The sequence below is a fragment of the Trematomus bernacchii genome, unplaced genomic scaffold, assembly GCF_902827165.1.
Source record: "Trematomus bernacchii unplaced genomic scaffold, fTreBer1.1, whole genome shotgun sequence".
Classification (NCBI taxonomy): domain Eukaryota; kingdom Metazoa; phylum Chordata; class Actinopteri; order Perciformes; family Nototheniidae; genus Trematomus; species Trematomus bernacchii.
In genome coordinates this window covers 2,787,741-2,807,115 of record NW_022987698.1, presented here as the reverse complement: position 1 = coordinate 2,807,115, position 19,375 = coordinate 2,787,741, and the positions used below count along the sequence as shown (strand labels likewise).

At 40.5% G+C, this 19,375-nt stretch overlaps 2 protein-coding genes across 2 annotated transcripts; both read right to left on the bottom strand.

Annotated features, from left to right (window-relative positions):
• Nucleotides 1-119: 119 nt before the first annotated feature.
• On the bottom strand, nucleotides 120-8,455 carry zgc:172271 (uncharacterized protein LOC100000381 homolog). The gene is given in 18 exon segments (XM_034138611.1): nucleotides 120-879; nucleotides 967-1,153; nucleotides 1,737-1,921; nucleotides 2,047-2,129; nucleotides 2,725-2,872; nucleotides 3,771-3,953; nucleotides 4,044-4,091; nucleotides 4,646-4,736; nucleotides 4,831-4,979; nucleotides 5,061-5,247; nucleotides 5,372-5,529; nucleotides 5,785-5,849; nucleotides 5,961-6,123; nucleotides 6,256-6,432; nucleotides 6,503-6,602; nucleotides 7,597-7,760; nucleotides 8,095-8,173; nucleotides 8,176-8,455. Coding segments are annotated over 18 exon segments (2,391 nt in total). The 5' UTR covers nucleotides 8,356-8,455; the 3' UTR covers nucleotides 120-835.
• Nucleotides 8,456-19,329, bottom strand: sfi1 (SFI1 centrin binding protein). The gene is made up of 31 exons (XM_034138610.1): nucleotides 19,058-19,329; nucleotides 18,601-18,672; nucleotides 18,154-18,264; nucleotides 17,983-18,077; nucleotides 17,412-17,529; nucleotides 17,217-17,319; nucleotides 16,953-17,109; nucleotides 16,687-16,848; nucleotides 16,493-16,563; nucleotides 16,313-16,405; nucleotides 16,123-16,220; nucleotides 15,916-15,982; nucleotides 15,612-15,742; nucleotides 15,228-15,309; nucleotides 14,953-15,131; nucleotides 14,787-14,862; nucleotides 14,415-14,510; nucleotides 14,263-14,339; nucleotides 13,884-13,986; nucleotides 13,689-13,785; nucleotides 12,962-13,122; nucleotides 12,805-12,879; nucleotides 12,590-12,664; nucleotides 12,341-12,517; nucleotides 10,656-10,861; nucleotides 10,506-10,568; nucleotides 10,139-10,370; nucleotides 9,964-10,048; nucleotides 9,717-9,849; nucleotides 9,530-9,629; nucleotides 8,456-8,895 (listed from the first exon to the last, which is right to left on the bottom strand). Exons 1-31 carry the CDS (start codon nucleotides 19,210-19,212, stop codon nucleotides 8,722-8,724), a joined length of 3,624 nt encoding a protein of 1,207 aa, XP_033994501.1. The 5' UTR covers nucleotides 19,213-19,329; the 3' UTR covers nucleotides 8,456-8,721.
• Nucleotides 19,330-19,375: the final 46 nt, after the last annotated feature.

Genomic DNA, 19,375 nt, shown 5'->3' with positions numbered 1-19,375 from the left:
GATATAGTAAATTATTGCCATTTCAATACAACTCCACCACTTTGACCTCAGTGGTTTCACATTGTATTTGTTTTTAGTTAACACATTGACAGTATACGAAACACACATTGTAAGCATAATAAAAGTAGATTCATTTATTTATGTTTTTGTTGTTGTTGACATACTGTGGCACAAAGGAATCAATACCTTTACATTATTTATAACAGTTTTACCTTAACAGCAGACACAGATACTATGGGACAAAAGATGACTGAATAACCACCTTAACCACATTACATACACTGCATTAGATGTTAGTACAAAACATAGATTGTGTTAACTAATTTGTGCAAAATGAAGTATACATTTCTATATATATTGCAGTAGTCTTAGATGTTTCAGCTGTTTTTATATTCTACGCACACTGTTCTATCATATCATCTTAACTTCGTTGTTTGAGCCTTTATGATTGCAAGATGCTATGTTAATGATTAGATGTGTGGGAACCACGTGTTACAACAGCAGGAGTACACAACCTGTATGTTTGTAATATATTTTTCACATTTTGGTAAGGTACATTTCGATTCTATATTTGTGTTCTCTACCTTTCTGTATATCCTACTTAACCCATATTTTGATTTTGATTATTTTCAGGCCTTAAAAGTGTTTTGTGTTTTTGAAAGACACAGATGATTCACAACATTTGATGTTGAAATGCCATCTAAACACTAAAATTCATCAGTTCAGTCAGGCAACAGTGTTTTGAAATTCATGTCGGCTGTCAACCAGGGATGGTTTGTAGTTGAGATTATGGATGAAGTATTGACCCACTGAGCAGCAGAGAGAAATGTGTCCTTTAGAATATGCTGCACACGTCCTGATTACAAAACTCCAAGATATCTGTTGAAAGGGAAATGAATGTGAACACATGAGCATTATCAACAGGAATGAGGTTTCAAATCATCTAGTGATTCATCAGAGTAGTACCAGAGTGTGTGCAGTTGAAAGCCGCTTCCGCCTGACTGTAAAACTCCTCTCCTAGGATGGAGCGGGGGTCCATGTGGCTCGTGTGGACGAAACACTGAGTAGCATCTTTGAAAAGCAGATCACTTTCTCCATATTCCTGAGACTGAAAGAGCTTGAACTCTGCGTTTGGGTTGGCGGATAAAGTTTCCTATAAGGATAAAAAAAAAAGTAAATATGCACCTAAACACTTTTTCCTTTCTGCAATGCCAAAGATTATTATTTAAATTTCTGTATGATCTCCTTCATTTTTCATCTGAAGCAAATACAAATACTGTTTTTTTTCAACAGCGGTGGAAAGTAAATATAAAAGTAAGCAAATATACTTAAATATAATTTTCGATACTTGTCCTATACTCAAGTAATACCATTTTATAAGTTTTAATCCTCTATATGTATGTGTCAGTCACTTGGATATTTCAAAATAAGGTAATTTTTTCAGTGTCTAAAATACATTTTCGGACACCCCTATACATAATAGTACATTGCTTTGCCCCCATGCAGTAACTTTGCTCTTCTTCTCCAAAATGCCATTTACTTTAGATTTTACCCTGACTATGAATGAGTATTTATTCCAATTCCACTTCAAACTATCCAAACTGTCCCTTTGAATGTTGGGGGTGCTGCTGAGCAACAATGCGAGACAACTTGAAACATACGTCTTCATGCAAAGTCCCATGTCTTCATTGTGTAAACGTAAAACCTGATTTAAAACAGTGTTCACAGAAGCTGACCTGTGACTTCATGAGGAAGTCGTACACTCGTGCTGTGAGCACCGGCCGCGTCATGACGCTGTTCGGGGGGATGACTCCCAGGTTGCAGCTCTCCCACTCTGCCAGCGGGGCCCGACGACCGTCCCCACACAGCAGCTCGTAGTCTGACAGCGTCCAGCCCTCTGCCCAACCGCTGGAGTTCAAACCTGAAGAACAACATGACGAACAATATAATGAAGAATACTAAACATAGAGTTCATGTCTGCACAAGTGTGTGTGTGTGTGTGTGTGTGTGTGTGTGTGTGTCAAAACTTTATCTTATATATCTCACTGAGGATGTTGTCAAGAAGGGTGTGTTGCTCGAGGAAGGCCACGTCGCCATAGCTTTTCCCACTGGGATCTCCAACCAGACACCTTTAATAACAAGTCAAGATTAAAGATTAAAAATGTTACAATACAATGGAGGTGGAGGCTGGACAATTCATATTGAAACTACTTTATATGAAAGAATAGTCCTATGGCATTGAATGAATGAATGAATGTCAACATTCCTTCATTGAATAAATGTTGAAGTTACTCTGATAGGCTGATTCTTTGCCTACTATTTATACAGTATATACAAAGGAAGCGAAAAAATGTCACGTCCTGTGTTTACAGGTTCCCCAATGTTGCCAAAAAAAGCTGGTATTTTGAGTTTACATGCCATTTATTAAAGGCTCTGAGCACCAACCAAATTCCCTTTATATCAATTCTACTAGGCGGGTGTCATATATCAACAAAAATGTCTTACAACCAGGTTGAATAAACCAAAACGATCTTAATGTTCCCATGTTCTTGTACTTAACCTCTGACTACAGAATGAGTTCAGCATCTGGCTGCCACCTGCAGATGATTCCTCACTCGTAAGTATTTCATATTGAGTTGCTCAAAAAAGACGGGAAAATATAAGCTTTCCACTTCAGCAAACCCAGATGAACAGAAACTAGTTCAGGGGAGAGACTCCACGTACCTTAATGCCCCAGTGTTGCCATAGTAACGCTCATTGTGGTTGTCAGCGCAGCGTTTGGTGGCGGCCTCCCCCGTGCCTCCCAGACACACTTTACACAGATTCCCCTGAGAGCCCGGGAGGCAGCCTTTCCAAAACACGTCGTTGTACACTGAGGAAACACAAAGCATGACACAGCAGCTGAGCTCTGTCAGATCAATCACTTTGTTGGATGATATATTGTCCTAGAAATAATTGTGGATAACTTTCTTGTTTTATTTAAGTACCATTATATTTCACTGATATAATGATAAAATAATGGCATATTATTGCAAGTTAACTCTTTATAAAAAGCAATGGAGTTTTTAATCTTAAGAATATTTAGACATTGTAACTGAAATTTGAGGAAACGTTAAAAAAATCCTAAATAAAATCACACAGACAAAACAATGAATAAAGTGGACTTTCAGAATCTGTTAAAACGGTGCAATAAGTGCAATAAGTGCATAATGCACATTTCCAAAAGACAGATGTCATTATTTTAAAAAATCCAAATATATCCAAATATATAACAAAAAGTTCTGCTTCACTCGATATTTGTTGTCGGCCTGCCCTTGTCCTTGCTGCACATAAAGGAAAGCATGCATTTACCCATTAAAGAAAGCTACTTTTGTTTTGTCATACCGGCTTGTGTCTGCTCTTGTACTTATATGTGACACTGTTTGTTTTTTTACCTGTCCTGAAATTAATATATCACTCAATAAAAAGAAAGCTGATTTAATAAAAAAAGATTGATTAATTTAATTCAGTTAATCAATTTATTCATAAATAAATAAATAGACATTCAAAACGTTATTCTAAAACCTCAGCAAAAGCTTTGAAAGTACGAAAGAAAAGGAGACATTGGGCTCAGCATTAGTTCTGGTTTAGTAAAGTGCAGCCCTGCTTCCCGTGGTTGTCTGTACTGCACTGCTCCTAACACTAGGAACCGGTCAATTGCAGAATGTATATTTCCCCTCTGTGGGACGATTAAGGGTATATATTAAAAAAAATATATATGTGAGCAGTACCTTGGTCGGGGCCACAGGGGGCGCTGCTGTTGTGCTCCAGGCTCAGCGGGTGTCTGTAGGGCAGCAGCCAGCCAGCCGGGCTGTACATGTGTCCGTGACAGGAGCGCCGGCCCCCCAGGTTCCCCATGAAAACACTTCTGCTCGAGCGCCTCGCCACGGCCACGGCAACCACTGAGGGCAACACTGAGGGGGGAGAGGGGGGAGGTTTTAAAGACAACACTCACATCAGATACAAAGATTATTTCATGCCGTTTGTAAAATGTGCTGTGGTACCGTCCGTCTCCAAGTGGGTCGATCCCTCAGCAGGCACACACCTTTCTCCTGAGAGTCCAAGAGAACACAGAGGAAACTGATCAATGTTTATTTTTAATTAGTGAAGACTAGTACTGCAACAAATGCACTATATTTTTCATTATTTAATCAATTTATTTATAAAATGTCAGAGAATTGTAGAGAATCAAAAGTGAATACCGTATCATATCCTTATTTTGGATTTTAAGTGCTTCTGGCACTATCTGAATGATTAACTATCTCTACAACAATGCAAGAGAAGAGTTTTCGTTAGGGACAAGTTGAAATACCTTTTGAAATTAAAAGAGAATACATTCAAATAAAAAATATATTTGTATGAGCACTCCACACACTAAATGATGCCTAACTAAATATATTTATGTTACAATATTGTTATACTCCCAGACAACTTATTTTGATTGCTTTTCATTTATTCATATCTATTTTTTGGGTTTTATTTGTATTGGTTTGTTGTGTAAATGTTGTTTTGCTTGCTTATATCTCTTAGAGAGAGTACAAAAGAAAAGAAAAGGGCTCCTACTTGAAAAGCCTTAAATATGTTTTGAGAATGCTCACAGTCTTACCATAATATTCTGTAACTACAGGAACAAGACCACATTTTCCTGCGATGAAAGAGTGAGTAGCATCCAGCGAGACGGCGTCCACCTCGTCCCTCTGTGGGAGACACAGGCGGGTACGTGTTGTCTTTAAGAGTGATGAAACTTTAATATTACTAACAGTCTGTAATTATACTTCTTGAATGACTTACCTTGATTTTCTCGATACAGTCACGCATTGAGACCGCTCTGACACACACCAGAGGGTCCGACTTTATATTGAGAGCCCACTGCTCACATTTCTTCTGCTCTGCATGGCTAATACAGCACCATCGCACGACACTGTCCTCCAGGGAGCTTCCTGCACACAATCACGCTGTAAGAGGTCCCGCTTAATGAGGTCTGTTTTGAATATACAACAGAACAATGTGAGTGTAAGCACCTTCATGTCCAAGACCTTTGAGCAGCGCCACATAATCCAGCCCCAGCAGCTGGCTGACGTCTATGTCGTCTGGCAGAACGGCCAGTTTATCCGTCGCATCTTTGAAGAGAAGGTCGTTTTCTCCAAAAGAAGAGGAGTTGAAGAGTTGGAAACGCTGCCTCTCTTTTCCTCGTTTACCAAACAGCATCTAAACAACAATGAAGAATCCCTTACGAATCTTATATTCAGGCACTATGGGCACGTGAATCTGAAACAGAGTGATGTGTGCAGACAAATGTGGGAAATGATTGAACAAATGAATATAAAGCTACCTGCACCGTCGATAGGAATTTGCGAGCAGTCTTGCGAGAGTTTAATCTGGTGACCATGCCGCCTCCTGGACCCCGGCCCAGGTTACAGATCCTGTAGTGGCTGAGAGGAGCCTGTGAGCCGTCTGCACACAGCAGCCTGAACTCATCTCTATCACTGTCTGAGAGAACAAACTGAATATTAGGAGGGAGCAGATGTTACAATTAGGGATATATTTGACTAAATGTTGATTTTAAAGTGTTTTCAGGGCATTTTCCATTATTAAATAGGCAGATGCCAGTAAGAAATAAAAACTAAAGAGAGGTGGGGGGCATTTAACACAAACATCCCTGCTGGTTGCCCTCAGAAAATATCATTAAACAGCAGAATATATGAAAAGGAAAACATTCTAGAAGTCTATGACAAGAAAGCTTACCTTCAATACTTTCAAGAGCTAAATGATCCACAAATGCAACATCCCCGGCCCCCCTCCTGAGACATCTGTGACAGGACGAAAGATGTAATAGGAGAAATGAATGTCTATGCTGTTCAGACCGTGTACATATTATAGAATATAGAGAATAGGTTTAAAGTGAAGTTGTTGAGTTCGACCTGAGAGCCCCCTGGTTGTTGTAGAAGGGCTCATTATGGGATGTTTCGCAGTGGTAATTCTTCTGGCGAATATATGACTTCTGGCCTTGGCACAGAGCGCACAGAGGGGGGGCAATGGCAGCAGCTCCGGGAACACAGCTGGCACTAAAAAAAGTACTGACGTCTGCTCGAGAGGGGAAAAACAAATCAGGCACCATAAAACCATTAGACCATGAATGCCAAAATATAAAACATTATGAAACACCCTCCACACGGCTCTGTTTTCTCTGGGAGCTGATCATAATAATGTGGTTACCCTGACTGAGCGGCTGCTCCTTGGACCAGCTCAGGTAGTTTCTGGAGAGCAGGAAGCCGAGGGGGAGACTCCAGCCGGCCGTCCACCGGACCCCGCTGTGGCAGCTCCTGAGGCCCTTCAGGGACCGGACGTCCAGACTGATGTTCCTCACCACAGCTACAGACAGAACACAGCCTCCTGCAGACACACACAGCTCACTGACACTCTGACACTCTGAAGTCTCTCAGAAAGCTAAAGGGAAACCTACCGTCGCTGTATATCTCCTTGGCGATGGCTCCAAGGCCAAACTGCTTCACAGCAGAATACACTTCTCCTGCATCCAATGTCACGATATCAGCACGGTTCGCCTGCAGTACATATGAGTCTTTATAACCAGGTTGCCAGTGTTGGGAAGGTTACTTTTCAAATGTAATGGGTTACAGATGACCTGGTACTCTGTCAAATATGTGTTGAGGAATTTTATTTATTTTGAATTTCTTCATCAAAGTAATGTATTTATTACGTTTGATTATTTTTGATCAAGATAAAAACTTCTAACCTAAACTTAAACCAGGCAGTGTTAACCTCAAAACACTGATTATTGTAAAATAAATAAAAAAGTTTTTGCACTGTGCCTCATCCAAACAATCATTCTTGGTCTATTCAATCAATGAAAGTCTCTTTTAATGCATTTGTTAAGCAATTGTTATTATTTATTTTATGAATATAAGCTGTATTTCACATGCAAAAACACACATTAACATGACCTCATGTGAGTGCCTTCTGCTAGTTAGTTGTTTTGTTTGTTTTACAGGTTATAAACCAGAGCTAAAGTCATGACACTGCATTTAAAGTGTACCTATCATGGTATATTTAAATGATATATTGTAGGGCCATACCTATATAAGGTATATTTATACGTTTCTGTTTTCAAAATACCAAACAGATCATGCATTTTAGCCATGCCTCATTTCGCTCAATTTGCACTTTTTTTTAGCTCTGCTCTGCAAGGGCAGATTCAGTGAGAACAGCACCATCTACAGGCCTGGCATATGTACTACAGCGTCTCCAGCGCTTTCGAACGGCAATGGCCGTGACTGTCTCCTCCTGATTGGTGGAGTTGGCCCAATAGCCGTAGCGCCACCGTCCTGACGTCAGGACAGTGTTCAAATCTGGATCAGTTTTGATCAGATCCGTTGCAGCCCCTTTTTTAGAGATTTGGGTATGGAGGAAAATAGAGAGGGTTGTGTTTTCTGACACTTGGTGAGTTCCCTGGAACACCGGGGACACATATTCATGTATAAAAGACGTACAAAAGTGCATTTTGCATGATAGGTCCCCTTTAAGGTAAATGTTGCTCACCCTGATCCGATCGATGCAGTCGGTCGTGCTGGACGCTCGGATGCAGGAGAGTCTGGCGAAAGCTGCCACAGCGGCCGGCGGCAGCACGGCCACCAGAGCTTTAGCCAGCTCTGCACACTTCTTCTGCTCAGGATCTGACACTGTGCACCACCGCATCTTCTTAGCTAACATGGAAGAAATCGTTTGGAAGATCAGATGAGGAATACACATTTTCTATTGAATTGAATTTGTAAACATCTTAGTCAATGTTTTAATGAATTTCTATTCACAACAATTAAGAACATCTAAAACCAACTTTGCATTTTGTTAAACTTTGAAAGGATTTTACAACACTTAAATTCTTTGTTTCAGTTTTAATAATGTCCACAAAAAGCTCCAGAAAGACAGCAGCAATCTTTCCAACCACAACTAAAAAGGACACAACACAAACAGTCAGAATATGAACATGAAATAACTTAACAATGGACATAAATAAACTAAATCATTAACATAACTCACCCCTGATGCAGTTGATTAAGAGGAAAAAGAGGAAAATGGCATACACTCCACGCATTCTGACCTGATGTTGATCAAATATGTGGACACATCTATTGAATATAGCCTGCAGAGCTCAACAGATAGCAGTCCTTCCTTTGAGTCTGAATCCCTGAAACTCCTGCATAGAAGTATTACAGGCGCTGGTACTAACGGATAAATAGGAAGACTCTTGTGCAAGGGCAGCCTCTCTGAAAACTGTAAAGTGACTATTTGCACACACATGGAAAATAATTATCACCATCTGTCTCAAGGACGACCCCTATCCAGTGTTTTCGTAGATTTCAGGTGTGGAATTAGCCGTGAAAGCTGCTGTAAGGAACTTTGCTTTAGTGCTTTTGGATTTGCTCTGTCAATTTTACAACCATTTACATGATAGTCAACAGGAATACAAATTCATATGTGTATTTAAGGATATCAGTCTTTTCCTCAAAGCTGAGGACAAGTTGGGTCCAAAGTATGTATCGGCCGGTGAGCTGTTCTCTCATTCAATTCTGAGGTGAGTCTTAGTGTTGTTTTAAGAGATGGGATTCAGGCAGATGAACGACAATCAGCAGGTTAAATCCGTTTTGAGTGTGAGGCTCTATTTCCTCATGTTGTAAACACAGAGGGATCTGTTTCCTTCTCTTCTGCTCTCCGACGGAGGAAAGAAACTCCTGAGTCCTGGAGGGCAGTCTGTAAATGGCGGATCCTCTCCGCATGCAGCCGCATCGAGGGTTTACGCTTTGCCAGTTCAGCGGACAGCCTGTCAATGCGTTCCTCCAACTGTTAACATCAAAAACATCGACTGTGATACATGTCAAAATACTTTGAGCTTTATACTGCTTCCCCTCATGTGAGCTCTGTTTGCAGAATTGTTCACAGCCCATCACTTATCATTTAAACGAGACCTCCAAAGAATGCATGCCAAATCTAAGCCACCAGTGTCAGAAAGTTACCTTTAAATAACTTTTTTTAAGATCATGTAATATATAAGAAACATGTACTATTACAATTACTACAATAGAGCTGCATCCATTGAGGCTCATCTCCATTGTTTGGATACAACATGTATTTCTCTAATCTACTGTTATGTATTTGTTACTCAGTTGGTTGTAGTTATAAGTGGTCTAACGCTTTACATAAACATGTTATAAATCATGCTTGAAGAACCGTAATAACCAGTACTGATGAGATAAAAACGTAGTAAAAAATAAACGTTTGAACAAAATGAAGACACACTTTATGAATGTTCTCTTTCTGGAGATTCAAGTTGTTGCACCTAAATCAGTACATCAGTCATCAATACAGTATCTTCACTCAAGTGTTAATACAAACTTACCAGTTTACCATGTGAGTGCTGAAACGTTACGTTTTGATTTAATATAAATGCAATGACAGAATTCTCTTCACTTCTTACCTCTTTCAACTCTTCACAAACTGCATTTCTTTCCATTTGTTCACCCGCTCCACTGGTCTGCACCCAACTCTGTAATACTTCTTTCAGTTTTTGCCATGCCCTGAGTTCAAACACACAATCAAACATTATTTTAACGGAGGGCTGTGTTCAAGAACGTGAGAAAAAATGGATACCACAGAATTTGTACCGGAGCCGTTTCCTGTCCCGTTGGTATGTCATCATGTCCAGCTGGATGCCGAGCAGCTCTTCAGTGAGAGCGGAAGCTGAATCTGTCGCTGCGTCTTCTAAAGATCCTCCACCGGATGCTCTCCGACATACGTCTTGATAAAGCAAAACAAATACAAATCTTGTCATTTGTGATGTTCTGAGTAATCCAAGCTGGACAGGCATCATGTTTTAAAGCATGAAGGTGAAGAAAAGTGCAGGTAACGTACCTGAATGAGCTGACGAGTGTTCAAACGGAGGTACAAACTGATGAAGTGAAGCATCTCCAAAACCTGAGCAGTTACTCTTCCCCAACTTTTGAAAAAAAGAAGCCCAAGTCAAGTTAGTTAATTTAGCTTTTATCACATTGCTGATATCTGGTGAAATCGAACAGGTGATTATTACCATATCTTTAGTCCCGGTAGTCATGAAGGCAGAGGGGGGTAGAAGAACGTCTTTATTTTGGGTTTGGTGTTCACAGGGTGACACATTAGATATGATGGTGCTCTGATGTGTGGAAGGAAAAGAGACTGTAGGAGGATGGAGGCAAGACAACGCAGTTTGATGGCCTTCGGGTGCAGGAAGGCTGAGAAGTGAGGGGTTTGGAGCTTTGGTGACGGCAGTCTGCTTTTGGGTGCTAGGAAAAAAAGACAAAAAGCTTCTGTTAGGGCTTCCTGCTGAGGGAGGAGGATTCTTTAGTTTATTTCTCATTTGAAATACATGCTTAGTTTAAAAAAAAATGAATGGTGTATTGATTATATTGAAAATGTACTTTATTGTTATTGTAGACTCAAACAGTTCCTTGCAGCGTCGTGGCTGACGTCGATGCCCGCGGCTGAGTGCAAACATAAAAGAAACAATCTGTCAGACCGAGGCTCACTGAGGAACACAGATCCCCGGCCTGAGAGGGAGTCAGACTCACAGCTCGCTACGCCCTCCATCTTCGGCTTCCTGCCCCTCTGAGTCAGACGGGGAAACCCTATTCCGTCCAGATGTAGTCAAACAGAAGCTAACACTCTTTTTCGGTGGTTGCTCTTTGACCTCTTGCTCTCTTCGGGGTGTACACAGCGCCCGCTGCTTCCACCGCATCGCACAACGCCTCACCACTCTCTGGAGGTGGCGGGACTGCTACAAGACACAGGCATACATGATGAACAGAATCAGAATCAGAAACAGGTTTATTACCAGGTAGGTTGACACGTACGAGGAATTTGACTTGGTGTCGTGGTGCATAAAAAGTCAAACAAAAAATAAAAACACAGATAGAAAACTATTTTAAAGGTCCCCTGTTATACTGTTTTTCATCGATATATTATAGGTCTCAGATATATACAAAACATGTCTCTGAAGTGTTTGGCTCGAAATACCAAACAGATCATGCATTGTAGCATCCCATAATCCCCTCTGTTTCAGCCCTGTTTCAAAAGTGCTGATTCTGTGTCTGTTACTTTAGATGAAAATAAGGAGCCACTCCCCACGCCCCTCTGAGAGATATTTGGTTAAAAAGAACACAATAGGCGCGTTCACACCAAGTACTTTGCCGTATTTAGTGCCGGCACTTATTACCCCAGGGCATTTAGTACAGATCGCGTTCACACCAGAGTACTTTTCCCTGAGGGAAGATTACGCAAATGAGCCGCTGACGTCACTTCGTCTTCTTCTGCTTTGGGTTTCCTGGCAGGCCGCAAACCACTTCACGGCGTATACTGCCACCCGGAGTCCCCGGCCGGAAGTCCCCGGAGTTGGGGACTGGCTTCAGTAGAAGCTGCTGGGACTCCCAGCAGCTTCTACTGAAGCCTTCCGAGTAAATCGCCAGAACCTCCTCATCTCCACCGCTCCCATGTTTTATTTTGTGTTGCCATAAGTTAGTCTCTCTGCGTTTGTGCACTGAGCGAATGCTAATGCTAATAATGCTAATGCCAGGATAATAAAATGGCGGCTCTACAAAACATTTCAGAGTTGTACGGGGCGTGGTTTGCAATTCGCCCAGCCAATCAGAACTGGGGCACTTTTTTCCCCCAGGAAAGTACCATCTCTCAGCAGGCTCTAAAAATGGGGGTAAAAGTTCCCGAGATTAAGTGCTCTTTTTGGTGTGAACGCGACATAAGGGGTACTAACGGAACTAAACGCGAAAAGTACGGTAAAAAGTACTCCGGTGTGAACGCGGCTAATGGTGCTCTAGGAGGAGATTCAGGTGATAAGGTGGGGGGGGGGGGGTGTTACCTTGGTTGATGATTGGCTAATGGTTACATAAGCCAAAACATCATTATGACATCATAAAGTGGCCAAAATCTGATCAGCTCATTTTCAGACAGGTTTTTATATAAATAGATCAGGACACAAAGAGAGAGAATCATTTTTCCTGAAACTTTCAGAATCTCTTTACACAGAGAGGACACATGTTTATGTATAAAATACATGAAAAAGTGGATTTTGCATAATAGGTGACCTTTAAGAAAACTATAATAACATAAAAAAATATAGTAACATATAGCAGTATTTACATTGAAATGGAATTGGAATAAAATATGTGCAGTAATAAAAAAACAAGATATTTGTAATGATACTCAAATGTAATATCTGAACTAACACAAAATGAACACCCACCTGCTCTTGGCTGTGCTGTGTTAGGCTCGTTGTGAGGTTGTTCATGTGAGCAGCGTAAGTGAGGATACACGTCACGCCCTCCCTCAGCAGCTGGTCTCTGTACACCTCTGCAGCTCTGACCGCCTGCTCTTGTTTTCTGCGCTGCTCTGTCACCGTCTGCCTCCACCCGTACAACACCTATAGCAAGTTCACAAAACAGACATGAGAACCAAAGCTTAATTTTTCAAAGGTTGCATAGGCAAGATTTACCTTGGCCTGAAGAGAAAGGGACCAGTGCCAGAGCGCTCGCTCCGTCTGCTTCGCTTCTCTCCGTCTGTGCTGCAGCTGTTTAGTGGGAAGGAAACCAGATTCATGGGCAGTTTAAACTTCACTAAATCAAACCAACTATATTGTAAATTCGTTGTATCTCTATGTGTAGCAGCGATAAAGAGGCTTAAATGTTTAGGTGTTAAAAAGAGACAAACCTTTATTCTCCACTGCTCAAAGTACGTCTGATACATCTTCAATCTCAGCAGGAAGATTCCCTGTCTTCTCATTACCTATGAGGTAATCACATTTTTTTTAAAGCACGACAAAACAGATTGGCTTTATATAACAGTTGAGGGATAATAAAGTAACAACCTTATTTTTATGATGTTGATTGTGATGCTCATTCCAGGCTTTCAGTGCTTTAGAAAGGAGTTTGGATTCATGGTACCTCCTGGCTCTTTGCATGCATACCCTCTCTCTCCGAGCCTCCCTGGTCTGCGTCCTCCAGTGTCGGAAAGACCGCAGCAGCCGCACTAAACACAGAAAACATCAAGCTAAAAGTCTAGAACAATTTAGCAACACGTGCCTAATCTTAACAATATTTTGACACAATAACTTAATGTCAAATCTGAGGTGTAATGCTATGACAGCAGTCCTACAATGGACACAAGTTGATGACTTTGACTGGCATTTGGTGTTGGATACAAGAAAGAAATTAATAAAGAATTTAATTATTTAGAGAAAATAAAGACATTTTGTATTACATGTTTAAACCTTCAAGTTTAATTTGTAATACGCTGTTTTAGGGGTCTTTATGATTTGAGTTTCCTTGTGTGAGAGTCTCTCTTCATTGAACCTTGTGTTGTGTATTATTTTTCAGCTGTCGGACAAAAAAGTAAGAGCAAATCAAATCACTTAAAACTAACCCTTTTCAACTGTCAAGCTGTAGGTGTAAGAAATATACATTACGACCAATAATCTTATTAAACAGTAACATTCAGGGAACTGAAGGGACATTAACATAAAAACATGATCTGCTAACAGAAAATAAATGTTAAAAATGACCTGAAACAAACAGCATATGAAGTTTTGATGTTACCTTGATTTATGGACCTCTGAGCCTTGTTGACTGCTTCCCCCTGTTGGTGGCGCTTGGACACTGAACATGCTGCTGCCTCCCTCCATGCCAGAAACATCTTAGAAGATTTCATGCAAAGACAGCAATGAGCAAAGTCTCCCACAAATGTAAAACTATGATATTTAGGGATATGAGGGAAATGGACTGCTGAACAACCTTAAGTAGAAGAAAATGCTGGAAGTGATTTTGTGCTCGTTGCTCCTGGAGCCTGACCTCTGTCAGCAGCACGGCGTTCTCCCTCCAAACACACAGGGCCGTCCTGGAGAGACAGCATTGAGACAGAGAAGAGAAAGGTGACACGGGTCATATGGAAGGAAAAAGTAAACGGGAGCAGATGCAGATGTAAGAGAATGTCAGGGAGTGTCCAAAGAAATTCTTAATCGACTTGCACATGTCAAATTGATTTTCTTTACCAAAAAAAAGCTATTTAACATGAAAAATGTTTAGGGGACTAAGACCATACAATTAGCTACTCAACTAATTGACAAAGAGGGGGCAGTCATAGAGAATATAAACAACATTTTGTGTTTGTTACCTGAGAAAGTTCAGTTTTTGTTGTCTGTGGAGTCCCTCTGCGTGTCGATAGGTCTGACACATCTGCCGGTGGTGCTTCTGTGAATGCAGCATCAGCTTTATATTTATTACTCCTCATCTTAAGAAATCCTGCGATAACAAATGCTGACGTACCTTCCAGGCCACAAACGTGCGGTTCAAAAGTTTGACTTCATAGATTTGCTGCATCTGCTTCAGTCTGCTTTTCTTCTCTCTCTGGCTCTGAACATACTGACCGAACACACAAGTGATTATTTAATTATTTTCTTTGAGCCGTATCAAAGGTTTTACTGAGTATTTGGATATAGTTTGACTGAATTTTCCACACATACACACCATTCTTATTCAAATAAAAAATCAAATGTGGATTATAAACACATAGGAGCTGTGTTACAGTCCAGTAATGAGCATGTGTAGACCTAAACAGGTTTTACCCTCTTTACACCTTGAGCCAAAACAACAGACGCCTCAGATATTGTGTGAACAGATGTGAACAATAACAGTTACCTTTTTCCATTTTTCCACAGCCCATCTCAAGCAGCGCATGTCACCCCGATGATAAGCCTGCTGCTCACGATTTCTCCTGACATGCAAACAAACGTGTTCAGCAGTAAGTGTTAGCCAACAGATCGGCAGGTTACACCACTCTACTCAAACTTCTGTATCCTTTCACCTGTCTTGCATCTCAGTGCTGTTGTCCTTCAGCTGTTTCATCGTCTTGTCAAGAAGTCTGTGTCTGTAGAGACGCTCTGAAGCTTTCCATTTCTGCTCTTCATCCATTTGCTGCTCTGTCCGCAGCTTCCAGCGACGCCAGGCTCTCTGCAGGAGGCAGCGCTCCTCGTGTAGGATAGCCTGACAACAGCAAGTTCACAGTCAGTATGGGATACAGAGCAGCCCTCCTCATTAACAACATGCAGCAGTTTGTGTTTCTCTTTACAGCCGACATACCAAACGCTCAGAAAGCATCTGCTCTTTGTGTTTCTCTGATTCCCCCCACCAGGTGTAAAACACCAACGAGTACTGACGCTGCCTGAAAACACAGGAAGAGACGACACACAGTTCAGCTGTTGCTGGTTTGGAAATGACTAGCTGATACAATTATAGTCACTCAACAGAATTATTTTTGCTAAAAATCCTATTTATATTAAACGGAATACCTGTTGGTTTTGGACCAAAAACTTATGAAGATTTTCAAAAAACAGGAATATAAATATTTCTCTCTTTTTTACATTTTGTAGAACTAATGATTAATCCAAAAAATAATCATCAGATTTTTTAATAATTAAAATATTTGTTAGTAGCAGCCCAAAGGTCATGGGGTTGGTAACTCACCGATTATAGACTTCTGCCTTGTGTTTCCTCCGTTTATGGAGTCTTCTCTGCAGAGTAAACTCAACCCACGAGTTGAAACAGAGAGGCAACATGCGTTCAGCAAACCAAATGTCTGCACGGTGCTCCAATACCTGCAGAAAAGCATAGTGCGTTTGAGTTGGCAATTAAACGGTGTTTTAAGAGATAGCATCACACAGATACAACCCATATTCTCCCCTATTGTTTCCTACAGTTTGAACTGATTTATACGTTTTCATATTTGGTTTTGTTTTCTCTATTCTGTTATTGGATCCCAAAAAAATACCTGCATGCGAAGCTGTTTGGCAAGTTTCTCTCTCCAGTGTTGTAAACAGCTGCTCAACAGGGACGTGCTGTAGAGAGAAGTCCAAATGCATACACCAATCATGCAACAGGAAAAATCTTTACATCAAATAAGCAACATGTTTGAAGCTCGGAAGCAACAACTACAAAGCATTTCATATATGTTCCACTCATATGTAAATGTAAGCACCTGTATTTAGTCAACGCCATTTTTGTTAGTGGTTGAAAACTCTTGTCTTCAGCCTCCTCCTGATGGTCCCGCCACAGATTCCAATACCTACATGTCATCTAGGAAAAACACAAGCATTACATCTTTGGAAACGTTAGTTAATGTTTGGCATTGACACTGTTGTAGGGATGATTGTTTGTTTATTAGTTACAGTTTGATGGTAATGTTGGACCGCCATGTTGTTGTTCAGACGGTGTGTTCTGTTCCTGATGATGTTAACAGAAAGGCCCTGCAATCCAGCGCGCTGCAAAAAGAGCGGACAATGAACAAAACAATGAATTATTGCACACTCTATTCACATGCAGTTGCTTAAATGTACTCTTTTTCTTACCAGTAGCTGATGATGATGATGTTGACTTGCAGTCCTGTGTCTTTCAGCCTCTTCTCTACACAACGACACATCTGCTGACAGGCTCAAGTATCAAACTACTTTACTGAGAATCATTAACACTTACTAGTCTACTCATAATGCAGTAGCTGGATGAAAATGAAAGGTATGTTTATTTTAGGTTTGGACTAGGATACAAGCTCTCCAGCGCTCCAATGCTCTTCGCTGGGTGCTCCGTATGGCCAAATGCTTTGCGGTTTGCAAACGTTCCTCCTCATTCCGTTTACGATCCAACGCACTGCTCCATTCACTCCAACATGTCATCATCAGGCGGAGATCAAAGGCACGCTGAGCCATAGCTAAAACAAAAAGAAAATGTAGTTATCACGTTTAAAAAAGAAAAATGTGAACATGAGACATATAGATTGAATGTGCTTGTGGTTATTGTGAAATGAAGAAAGACCTTGTGATGTTTTCTTGGTTTGGAGACACAACACATAACTTTTCCAACGAGCTAGTGTTTTTCTTTTCAGTCTGAGGATGAAGTGAAGTGCCGCTTTGGATTCTTTCTCTTTCTGGCAACAAGCAGCTCTATGCATGTCTTTCCACTGAAGCCAAGTCTATAACAAAAAAGGCACATTGCCACATGAAACACAAAAGAAGGAGACCAGCCTCATCAAAATGTTGAGAGTATGTGATTCATGGGTGTCTTGGATTATGCCTTTACCCTGCTCTGTAAAGTTAGTGCCCTCTGTTCCAGAGCTTGATCCTCTAAAGTGTGAAGGTCCTGATATCGCCGCAGCAGAGCCTGCCACACGCTCCATGCTGAACTGAAGAGGTGAAAGACACACAAAAGCATTAAAATCAATAATCCACAAAGCATTACAAGTCTGAGTCAGGTTTGTAAATAAAATGATCTTACTGCAGGGTTGCGAGTCTGTTCCGCTCAACGGCCGATTCAAGCATCTTTCTCTTCTGTTGTCTCGTTTCTATGAAAACCTTCCATCGTTCCCAGACCAGACTCATCTGCTGCCGGTCAGCTAGTTAAGGAAATCATAATAATAAACAGCCGCTTCTGATATCTTACAAAACATAAATCTGTCATGATAAGTCATTTTGCTGCATGGTATTAGGGATTTTTTTTTTGTCCTAAAGAAATAGAAGATAAATCACATAAATCACATGACCCAAAAATGTTATTAAATGGACTCTATGTTAACAACATTTGCAGATAAATACATAGATTACATTTGGCCCATTTGGGTATAGAGAAACATTAATTCCTTAACAAACAATAAACTTCCATTCAAGTGAAAATATTAGTTAGACATATGGTATCACTCCCATTTTTTTTAAACCGAAAATGTTCCCACAGCAGGACTGTGTATATAACAAAAGATTGAGGTCATGATCATATACTGCTGCCATAAGTCCAATAACGTAATTATCGTGAGAGGCCTACTTTTAGAAATCCTTTCATTGTATGTGCATACCAAAAGATTGAGCTTTTTGGACTTTGCTTTTCTTTTCCCTCTGCAGCGACAAAAACCTTCGCCAGCTATGGAATGCCAGGTTATACAGATAATACCTGAAACACAAATGGCTTGATTAGAAGACAAAACTACAATCTATATCTGTGATCAGCAGACAGAGTGTACCTGTACCTGTAGTGACACTCAGCCCGCACTGAAAGACTCCACTCCCTCCTGGAGGTCCACCACTCGTCTCTCCATCCCTCAAAGGCCCGTCGCAAAACCACGCTGTCACAGTGGGACCTGCAGCGTGTCATAAAGAATATTAACTTGGATTAGAGAACTCAGAGTCAGAAAGGACATTTGATATCAAAATAAGAATCTGGTTAGTTGCAAAGTAGCTTTTTAAAACTTATGGAATGGCAAAACGTTACATTATAGATATTTAAACTAAAAATAATGCACAATCTAACTGGTTGGAAAGAAAATAGCCCAGCATTAATGTACAAACATATAGTGGATATACACAGGTTCACAGTATTAAGAATGAAAATAAAGTGGAAACAGACTGTGCTCCTATCGTTAAACAATACAATTATTTCTTATATTAATGACGCTAGTTTGCTAAATGAATGTTACTTGGCTTTATGAGGAAGAATTCGGCCAAAGGTGTTCTGCATCCATATCCTTAGAAACTTCCTTGCCAAGTGCCTTCAATAAATGAAAAATAATTGTTAATTATAAAATAAGGAATGGATAATAATTAAATGTACTGTCTATGTATGTTTCAATTTGTATATGTGTTGTTATATAAGATTATATAAACATTTATTGATTGAGAAATGTAGTTGTAGCAGTGACAATAAAACAAAGTTAGGTAAGATCACAAACCAAACAAAGAAATTAGAAATGACGGTAAAGTTAAAACAGTGAGTAGCTGGTCCTAAATATAAGCACTGTACCATTTAAAATGTAAATAAGTGAACACGTGTACAGTCCATCAAAATATAGCTGTAGGTTTCTGTCATGGACTAACAAACGTTCCTCTGGAACAATATATTTAATTGAATAGAAGTGGCAATAAAGTAAATTGCACCTTATTCTCAGCTCTTTGAGTCTTCCGCCTTTGTTCCAGCTGTATCCCACTCTGTATGGTATCTTTCTGGTATGAACTTTGCGGACTTGTTTTCTTTCAGCACCAGAGCTGACACGGCTGCTCGTATCTCGCTTTCTGCCGACGGAACTCTGCATGATATTCACTCAGACCTGTGGCTTACAGAACGAAAGAAACCCGACATCACATCTGAAATAAAAGTTGGAATACTAACACATTACGGAGTGATTATTATTTAGGTAACTGCCGCGCATTTGTTTTTCCTTGTCACATGACAGGGGGTGTGGCGTGTGGGTCGTC

What these genes read in the sequence shown, in the direction of transcription:
- sfi1 (XM_034138610.1), bottom strand. Translation starts at nt 19,212, where the DNA reads ATGCAGAGTTCCGTCGGCAGAAAGCGAGATACGAGCAGCCGTGTCAGC. An exon ending in AGCATTTTCTTCTACTTAAG is followed by an intron (nt 13,786 to 13,883) that starts GTTGTTCAGCAG and finishes AAATCTTCTAAG; the next exon opens with ATGTTTCTGGCATGGAGGGA. An exon ending in TCAGAGGTCCATAAATCAAG is followed by an intron (nt 13,123 to 13,688) that starts GTAACATCAAAA and finishes TTCTGTGTTTAG; the next exon opens with TGCGGCTGCTGCGGTCTTTC.